Genomic DNA, 10,259 nt, shown 5'->3' with positions numbered 1-10,259 from the left:
TTCAAACATAATATATATTAGATTATAAAATATATATTAAAAATTAATTAAATAATACACATATATAATAATTAATTTTTGATGTGTACATAATATTTTTTAGTAGATAATTTATAAGAAGTTTTTATAAATTGTGCTTAATAACGGAAAACTGCAGTTATTTTTCTTTCTTTATTTTGTTTTGAATAAAACTATAAATAATTTGACAACATTTTCTATTTTTATTTGATATTATTGTTTCGCGTTATCAAAGAAAATATAAAAGATAAAAGAAAAGTATAAATATATTCCAGATTATTGTAAAAATAAGACATAAATATTTCTGTTTACTAAATAGAAAGGCTTATGTCTCTGAATAAAATAATTTATTATTTTTTTCTCAATAGTCAAGAAATTTAATTATGCTTGCAATAAAAATTTAGAAATCTATTTAGTATTTTCATTGAAAATAATTTTATTTGTATATGTATTTGGTCACTACTTCTATGGTAAATACTAAATAGAGCAGCACTATCTAATCTAGTGTAGTAGATGTAGATCAACCCAAACTTTTATGAACAGAAAAGAAAAGGAAGTTGTGGATGCACGTGAAGTGCCATCAACTTCTGTGTATGTGTTGTGGCCAATGGCAGTGAAGGGTGTCTTTTGGATGCTTGCTTTTCTAGCTGCATAAACGGATAATTATTGGAGAAAGAGAACCGTTATGCGTGACAATGTAAAATTGACCCCACCATTGTTTTATATTATTCATTTAACGTTTTATTATAATGTTGTTGAATGGTCCTTGTTGCTAAAACATTATTATACTTTACTGCTATTACTGCTGTAACCTATAAGTCATTAATCTTTGTTGAATGAGACTTGATTAGTAAGCTGAGTTAAGATGAATTCAATAAACTATTTATAGCAAATTGGTTTGGAATTTTGGTTTGGTTCGAGAAATCAATTCATTTTAAAATGTAATCAAACTAAACCATTTGGTTTGGACGTTTGGTTTGGTTGCTACTCAATTAGATCATATGATCAGGCATACCGAAACAGTTAGATCATATGATCAAAATGTGCTTTTCATATCAAAAACTCAAAACTAGACATTAGATATATAATGCAACCTTCTAAACCACATTCATTTTATCTGTTATTTTAATATAATTGAGCATAAATAGGCTATTTAGAGGAATTTTTCATATTAAATTACATAATTTGGTTGAATTTTTTCTTTGAACTACATAGTTCTCAATAAATAAAACAACTAAACCTGAATTTTAAATTGTTTTCATATCTAAAGAGTCATTTTCATTCAACTATAGTTTCATATTTTTTTTTTGTTAATTTTTTTTTATTTCTTACGATATCTTCTAACTCAACATGCCAAATACTATTTGTTATAGATCTGAACTTTATTTAAGAATTTATCGCTGGCTAATGAATTATTGCAAGCACAAAATGAGATTCAAATCTCCGACACATACTTAAAAAGACTAATAAATTAACCATTAGACCAACTCAATTTGATTTTGGAAAAAAAAAAAAGTTTACTAATTCCTTTGTAGTTGGCAGGTCGAATTGGCCTTTATTTTGTGGCCATTTTATATTGAGACCTACCATTCACTTCTTTGCAAAGAATTTGTATTGTTTTGAATTTTGATAGCGAAGAAAACGTTGGATTAAAAAATTAGATTAGTTCTAATTAATGAATTATCTAATGTACCAAAAAGAAATTGAAATAGTTTTGACCTTAAAGAAAAACTAGGATTTGTTTTACAGGAAGAATTCTCTTAAGTAGTGAGTAATAATTATTTGGACGTATGATTTCTAAATTATGCTAACTATTTATAAATCTGTTTATTAGTTATGATAAAGGATTAATATTTGTTGACCTCTTATAAAAATTAATAGACAAATTTATAATAAATTTCTAATTATTTTAGGAATAATATGCTTGAATAATATATTTAATATATAAATTAATTCCTTTTTAAGAAAATTTAACCAATATTATTTTAAATTCTTAAAAATAATAAGTTCAACTAGAAAACCAGCTATCTCAATCAATATCAACATGGTTTTAAATTTTATTTTTATTTCATATTAACATGTAAATAAATATTTAAAATCACATATCAAAATCAAAAGAGTATTTAAAATCACGTTAAAAAAATTTCAAAAATAAAAATAGAATATCCAAAGTTGGAGATGGTTTTGTTGAAAATAACGAGGGGATGAATAATATTTGTATAAAATTAAAATTCAAATTTTATTAAGTGCGGATAAAGAAAAAAGTGAATAAATAAAAATTATTTTAAGAAAAAACTTGTTTAAAATTAGCTATAAAAAATAGATTCCCTTTATTTCCTTTTAAAAAAGTTAGCCACTAAAGGGATGCACAACATGTCATTTATTTAATATTTATAGAAAGACTTACGTGTATTTTCTATTTTCGAATATGTTTTCGCAGAACAAGCAAAAAGACGTAAATTCATATCCTTGTGAAATTTGTATCAAATTTTAAATTCTAACTATCAAACTGAAAATTAAAAGTTAGTAAATTACTTTCAACAACACGACAGTTGGATTATCCGTATCGAAAAACCGACGGAACAACCAAAGTAATAGATAGAAGTAGTGTCAGTTCCTGGTTGCTGTAATAATCTCAAAACATTCTTTCTACTTTCTATATTTTATTACTAACTAACTAACCTTTCCTCACACTCTTATTCCTATTACCTTAACAACAACACTAACATGCTTGGAACTATAGCTACTTCCATTACCGTAACACCATGTTTTTCACCCTCCATCAATTTCCTTCCAAGATCTAATCATGTTCTCACAACAACCTCAAACTCAATTCTTCCATTGAATCATGGCCACTGTGTCACTCTCTTTTCAGCTTCCCCCTTGCATTTTACTTTCTACAGGAGCTTTAGAAGACCCAACACTCTGTTCTTTGCAGAAACTGCTTCATCTGCTGGTTAGATTCTGTGGTCACTGCATTTATCTTCAACTTTTTATTTATTTATTTAATTTATCAGTAACCCCTCCTTTTTAGTTCTAACTTTTTTTGCCTTAGTTTATTCCTTTAGTTGCTTCTTGGAATGCACTTGCCACTTTCTTGGGATTTTTCTTTTTAGAGTTCACTTTCTTGGGAAATTAACAATGCATAAACGTGGAATCGTAAACTTTAATGTTAGACTAATGAGTAATACACTGTTTTAAAACAACGTCAAATCGGACAAAATGATAATATATCAGACCTCTGTTGAGAACTTGAGATATATTAATTGTCTAATATACCATTTTATTCAAGTTTGATAGTTATTTCGAAACAGACTGGGAAATTTTTTTTTTTTTTTTGGTCTTTAGAGGAAAATACATTTTGCATTTAATTTGTTGTTGCTTGTTGGCTAACTTGGTTAAAGAGAAATTGATTTTTGAGATGCACAATAATCTTTTTCACTTGCTTCTAAGAACATGTGCAGCAAATATTCAACTTTAAGAACATGACCAATAAAGAAAAAAAGGGAAAGGGGAAACTGAGAAAAGTAGGAGATTCTGGGGCAAGTTTTTTTAATTCTTTGTTTGGGTTAGTTGCTGAGATTTATAAAGATGACAAAACCGAAGTGTCAATAGTGTGTGGTAAAGAGTTGCCTAAAGTTGGTTGAGTTGTCCCAATTTCGCAGCACTAAACAAAAGGGAGAGATTTGAAAGAGGGAGAAAGCTGTTAGATTTGCTTTTTCTGAACACTTAACATTCTAATATTAAAACATGTTTTAATTCATGTGCCATCTTGTGTGATCCAATCACAAGGGATAGAATTCTAACTTGCTTTCTATAATAAAGAACATGTCGCTGTTATGGTGATTCTGCCAAACCAACTGCAGCTTTTTCAGTAAGATGAGTATGAACTTTGAAATATTTGTCATTTTAGGAAACTTCGCTGCAGCATGTTTTAACTATTTAGACTGTTAAAATGGCCTTTATGTTCTTGAAAAAGAAAGTTTTGTGGCAGAGAGGTGGCTATGAAGTATTTTAACAATTGGACTGAATATGATATAGTACCATAATTATAAATATATTTGGTACTGTCTCTTTCTGTGTCTTGTTAACTGAAATTGAAAATTGACATGATTGGTTGGTAAATTGATAACTGCAGCTACGAATGCTGAATACGTGGAGGAACCAGCAACAAATGTGAAATTTCAGACATCTTTGATGGTTCCGGGTTGCTCGGATTCATTAATTTTGCTTGGAACTGGTTAGTTTGTCGTTGTATCACATATTCACATGGCTTTAGAAAATGAGGATGATATAAATGCTCTGAACAAGTGAAGAAAGGATCAAAAAGACTATAATTTGTATTGAACAATTATAACACATTAAAGGAAGTGTTATTCTTGTAAATAAGGAAATAATTCGGTTGATGTCATCATGAACATACTTTTATCTTTTTTCATTTCATAGACATTAACTTTTGATTGTGATCATTACTGCCTTTTCGAAAAATTCATGTTATTGATGATAACTTTGTGCATAGATTCAAACTCTTTTAAGAGATTTTTGGTTAAAACTTTAATGTCACTCTGAAAAGATGTTAGCAAACTATTTTTCTTTGTTGGCCATTTGTTAAAGTTGTATATAATCATCAAATTTGTCACTAATTGGATGGGGGAAATTAAACCTAATAAAATTATGAACTTAGATTTTTGTATATATTCTTTTTATCATTATGGTTTTATTGTATATTTGTTGAAATTTTTGTCTTCTCTTTTTGGTCACTGAGAATTGGCAACAGTAGAACTTAGTAGGTTCCAAGAAATGCTATGAGTTTTGATTAATAATAACAACAATTTCAGGATTCAGAGAGAAAGTTTTTGCAATCATTGGAGTCAAGGTCTATGCCGCAGGCCTATATCTGAATCAATCTATCATAAGTGAGTTGAATGTTTGGAAAGGGCAATCAAAAGATATAATTCAAGGAGATTCTTCTTTGTTCAAGACCATTTTCCAAAGTAATGAATCTACAAGTTGATTTCTACATTTATTTTTACAATGCTAGAGTTACACAGAAAGAGATAAAGTTGATAAATACATGTATTTTTATGGTTGCAGCATCCCTTGAGAAATCATTGCAAATCATTCTGGTCAGAGATGTTGATGGTAAAACTTTTTGGGACGCCTTAAGTGACGCAATATCACCAAGAATTGTAGAACCTACAACTGCAGATGAATCTGCTTTGTCTGCGTTCCGCGATTTCTTCCTTAATCTTTCTCTTAGGAAAGGAACTTCCATATTTTTGACTTGGCCAAACCCCTCCAAATTGCTTGTAAGTTTGTTTTCCGTTTATATCTCCAGTGGATATTCGACTACACTATTTTTGATCTTTTGCAGCATGTACCCTATAGCTTCAATATTTCACTTGCATGATACTATTCCAACTAAGTTCCTTGTGATTCAATTTTCAGGTTTCTGTCTCCTCACAGGGTCTTCCATCTGCAGTGGATGCTACAATGGAATCAACAAATGTAGCTTCTGCTTTGTTTGATGTATTTCTTGGTGATAATTCTGTCTCTCCCTCCTTGAAAGCTTCAGTGGCCGAAGGCTTATCGAAAGTACTAAAGTAGAGTATGGTTTCTAGAAATGGTTCAGTCTTTGAATATATTCAGTAGTTTCTACCTATTTTGTTCTAGTGTATATGTAAGCATGCTGTAAAGGTGTGCGGCGAGTTGGAAGTTCTTGGTTTCAAGTACTCGTTTTTTTTTTCCTTCCCTCTACTGAATCTACATATTTTGATTTGTCCATTGATATAAACTTTTTTCAATTTGCATGCTTAGATGGCTATGTTAGAGCCATAGAGGTACTACTTCTCCAGAAGGACACACTTTGTTAGTATATCAGTTCAAATATATGCTTCACTTGGTTAATGCATAAAAAGAATGTTATTTGTACAACTATAAAAAACCTGAGAGAATTAGTGAAAACCATAATATAACTGTTTTAGAAGAAAATTGTTGGACAACTTTTGGTTTTCCAAATAACATTGTTACATTGCACATCAACATCTCTCTGTAGTTACAAAATAAAATCCTGTTGATGCTGAATTACTAATAGGCAAGGGCATCAAATCCTGTCTCAGAAGCCCCCTCCCGCCAATGGAAAAGAATTACAATCCCAAGATTCATATCTGCAGCATACATTCCAAAATTCTTCGAACAAACATTAATCTTGGGATGGGTTTTGACCAAAACATTAGGATGACATGTCATTAAGTGTACATGGCAATGTTGTAGTAACATGTTTGCATGATACTGCTTGTTCAAGCAAGTTGACAACCTCAGCCATGTTTGGTCTATTCAAGGGGTCTGGTTCAAGACACTTCATTGCAATGTTGAACACCTTGTTTACCTCTTGCATTGGACAGGACCCTAAGCTACTGTCAAGAACTAATTCTTCTTTCTTCTCCTGAACAACAGCTTTCACCTGATACCCAATATTAACAAAAAGATTCTTTATTAGGTAAGTTCTTATTCCAATACTGTATTAAACAAATGATGTGTTTAAGCCAATCCAACTCTCAAACTAAACATGAATTGATTTAATGCGCCCCCCAAGCTATAGTAGTTTTCATGATTTTAATCTCTATTTGATTTCTAATGTTTAAATGCAAGTAGAATGCTATGTTTTGTTCTAGTGTTCAAACTATGTTTTCCTTATGAATGGAAATTTCACAATCCTAGAGTTCAAAGTGAATATAAACAGCTCAGTGATTTCAAATTTGTCTATTAACATAATCACAAAAGGAAAACAGCAATAATCAGTTCTTACCCATGTGACAAGCTTGGTTCCTTCTTCTACAAATGCTTCATCACTGGGTTTCTTCCCAGTTAAGAGCTCTAGTAACACCACTCCAAAGCTGTAAACATCACCTTTAACAGTTGCTCTTCCAGTATCGAAATATTCTGCATAAAAATATTTCGCAATTAGAACTAAAGTGTTGTGGAAGCTAAAATTGTGCTTAGCACATTTATGTCTGTACCAGGTGCCAAGTATCCAAAGGTTCCTGCCACCATTGTCGAAACATGAGTCTTATTCGGCTCCATCAACGTGGCTAATCCGAAGTCAGAAACTCGCGCCCCCATGTTTTGATCCAGCAATATGTTGCTTGATTTGATATCTCTATGGATAATGTGAGGGATGCAATCATGGTGAAGATATGATATTCCTCTAGCAGCACCTACAGCTACTCTATATCTTGTTGGCCAATCCAAATGCTTCTTCTCCTTTGATCTCCCTGCCATTGTATTCAACTTTGTAATTAATTAGAAAAACAAAATTCAGTAATCAATTGACTAGCTAAAAATTCTACAAAACCTTGGATGTAACTAAAGAGCATTCCATTTCTATCATTGGATCACATATTTTGATTGTTTTGTATAAGAAAATATGTTCATTACATCATCCAAATCTTAAAATTTTCACTTGGTCAATAGAAAAAGCTACAAAAGGCACCCTAGTGCATGAGGCTACAACACTTGCTACCCTTATGACTTATAAGATCTAATATGAAAAACTAACAAATGTTTACTCAGATATAATCATTCATGTGCTTCCTTCTATCAGGTTAAATTTTTGAAAAATTAGTTCTATGACATAATATCAGAACTTCTATGACCAAAAAGTGTAGAGTTTGATCCTTGTTATCTCCCAAAAGAGAAAACAAAAATAGTATAAGGCAAAGAAAAATAGAAAAGAAGACTTATACAAAAATTCAAACAAATCCAGAAGAAGCTTTTGTTTGAAGGAGTGTGTTAGAAATATAACTATTCATACACTTACCATGCAAAATGGAATCCAAACTTCCATTTGGCATTAGCTCATATATAAGAAGATTGTAGTGTGGTGCAATGTAATATCCATGAAGAGTTACAATATTCCGATGCTTTATGTCCGCCATCGCCTCCAACTCTCGCTCAAAACCATTGTCCCTCTCTTCTGATCCCCGGTTCAGCCTCTTCACGGCGAAGGCTACAGATTCATTTAGTCTTAGTTCATAAACCACTCCATAGCCACCAGATCCAATGATGTCTTTATTGGTCAGTTTTCGTGTCTTCTGTAAGACTGCATCGGATTTAAGAGATTGCAGCAATGAAGATCTAAAGATTACCATCTTTCCTTCTGTATTATCCAATCAATGTATGTTAGAAAGTCTTGTTTTCTCTCTAATTAACAAAGTAGGGGAAAAAACACATTTTTTTTCTAACCATTTTCATAAATTATGTGCTTTCTTTTCCATCTTTTGTAGAGAAGAACAGAGATCAAGATCTTGGATATCACGAAAGCGATGAAGCATATTGTTGTAGATAAGGCTATAACCAGGAACTTCCTCATTTTGTTGATACATAAAATGATGCTGAAATTTGAAGATCCTGGAAACAAAGTTTGGTATTATGGTCTCAAAAAATTTGACAGAAAAATAAGAATTGAGAACATTTTGAAAGATTGCTACATGAAATGTGCAAAGTAGCATTTTTTTTCGCCTTTAGTTTCTTCTTAACTGAAGCAAAATCTCAAACAAGAAAAGAGGAAGAAAACTCACAGTAATTCTCTGTGGATTACTTCTTATAGTTGATAACATTGTCCCTCACTTTCTGCATCTATAAATTCTCTTCACATCTTGATGAATTGGACAAAAGTTCTTAAAACTTGTTCTGATCTTCACTTTTTCAAGTGGGCTCTCTCATGAACTCTGAATTTTAGTTACCCTTTGAAGAATCTGCATCTTTGTCCACAATGGCCAGTGAAGAGAAAAGAGACATGGAAAGTTCATAACCACTTTCTCACTTATCAACCAGAAGAAGAAAGATCACAGAAGCTGATCATGAGGATAAGAATAAGAAAAATGTATAGTGAACGTTTTGAAAACTAAGGTACATTATTATTATTATGAAGAACAGTTTTGAAATGATTGAAGGTTTGAAATTAAAGGCCTAACTTTCTGGTTTTTGTTGCGTATATTACATTGCTTGTTTGTGTAATCAAAACCATTATGGAGGTAAAGTATGTGTCATGCCACCCCAGTTAGCAATGTCCTTTATTGAAAGGAATAGATTGGTGTGTGTTGAATTGATTGAACATGGAACCTACCTGTCAAAAAGAACGTCTGTGTTACTATTCTCAATGTGAACACACTTGGACTATTCATCACCAATGCCACCAATGCCAGTGTAGTGATGGAAAAATTTGTCTCTTTTTTACCACCAAATTGGTCTCTAAACAATTTTTAATTGGATAATTTAATTTTCAACTAATTTTAATCACCAAATTAGTCAGTAATCTTCTCTTTTGTTAAATAAATAAATTCTTACATTAAATTTTGATTAAAAAAATAGATAAATTTTTTTCGAACAGAATTAGTTAACTTTCTAAAATGTGAGAAAGAAAAAGGATTATATACTAATTAAAGTTGAATAATAAATAAATATGTTTTTTAAATATTTTGATTTCTATCCATAAGAATGAAAAAAAGGTTTACTTTACTCTACTAGGAGAATCAATAACAATTTTAAGTTATATTAGTTTAATTTCTAGTAATCAAATGTGAATACACGTGAAAAAAAATTGTCACGCATTTGTCAAAAATATTGTCATGCATTTGTCGAAGTTTGAAATTAAAATTTGTTTTTCTTCTGTATGAATGGATTTTGTTGTCATACCCGTGCTATGTTTATATGGGAATGTTCCTGACTTGATGGCTATTAAAGTAATAAACACTCACGAAAAGAGAGGACAGGGACAAAATAAAGTAGGGTGGTTGGTCAGCTAGAAAAGTAGAAAACTGGCAAAATTTTTATTAGAAGAGTAATACACGGTCAGTAACTTTTATGATTTGTAGTAATTAAGTAGTCATTAATAATATTTTTAATAGTATAAAATTTTATCTAATGATATGTAATTATTCACTTTTTTTTGTTGGTTACATGCTAGTTTGAATTTAATAAAATTGCTGGCACCTTAGACATTTCTTTTTTATTTTATTTTATATGTAATGATCTTGTGAATGCCTTTTCTGTCACCATTTGTTATTCACCACTTGTCCTCTTTCCAGTTTATTTGGAGGTTGGGAATTCAGTTAAGCCAACGAAATACAGACTAAGTTAAAACTTTCTAATTTTATTATTGGAAGAGAGATTGTGTTTTAATAAAACCACATGAATTTTTACATACAAATTCACATTCTTAAAAATTAAAAAGAGAATTA

At 30.7% G+C, this 10,259-nt stretch overlaps 2 protein-coding genes across 5 annotated transcripts; one reads left to right on the top strand and one right to left on the bottom strand.

The window, feature by feature from the left end:
* On the top strand, window positions 2,617–5,802 carry LOC107613981 (fatty-acid-binding protein 3, chloroplastic). Its single transcript, XM_016316190.2, has 5 exons — window positions 2,617–2,974; window positions 4,157–4,258; window positions 4,857–5,012; window positions 5,113–5,327; window positions 5,467–5,802. Exons 1-5 carry the CDS (start codon window positions 2,746–2,748, stop codon window positions 5,623–5,625), a joined length of 861 nt encoding a protein of 286 aa, XP_016171676.1. The 5' UTR covers window positions 2,617–2,745; the 3' UTR covers window positions 5,626–5,802.
* LOC107613980 (receptor-like serine/threonine-protein kinase At1g78530) lies at window positions 5,755–9,124 on the bottom strand. Of its 4 annotated transcripts, XM_021109409.1 has the most exons (7): window positions 8,598–9,123; window positions 8,263–8,427; window positions 7,838–8,176; window positions 7,038–7,292; window positions 6,827–6,960; window positions 6,250–6,481; window positions 5,755–6,128 (listed from the first exon to the last, which is right to left on the bottom strand). In XM_021109409.1, the coding sequence occupies exons 2-6, from the start codon at window positions 8,387–8,389 to the stop codon at window positions 6,251–6,253; spliced, it is 1,086 nt and encodes a 361-aa protein (XP_020965068.1). In that variant the 5' UTR covers window positions 8,390–8,427; window positions 8,598–9,123; the 3' UTR covers window positions 5,755–6,128; window position 6,250. The 4 variants fall into 4 exon arrangements, with proteins under 4 accessions (XP_020965068.1, XP_016171675.1, XP_020965069.1 ...); XM_016316189.2 differs by having other exon boundaries at window positions 5,755–6,481; window positions 8,598–9,122; XM_021109410.1 differs by lacking the exon at window positions 8,263–8,427 and having other exon boundaries at window positions 5,755–6,481; window positions 8,598–9,124.

The sequence above is a fragment of the Arachis ipaensis genome, chromosome B08 (genome assembly GCF_000816755.2).
Source record: "Arachis ipaensis cultivar K30076 chromosome B08, Araip1.1, whole genome shotgun sequence".
Lineage (NCBI taxonomy): Eukaryota > Viridiplantae > Streptophyta > Magnoliopsida > Fabales > Fabaceae > Arachis > Arachis ipaensis.
This window is presented reverse-complemented; position numbering and strand designations above follow the sequence as displayed.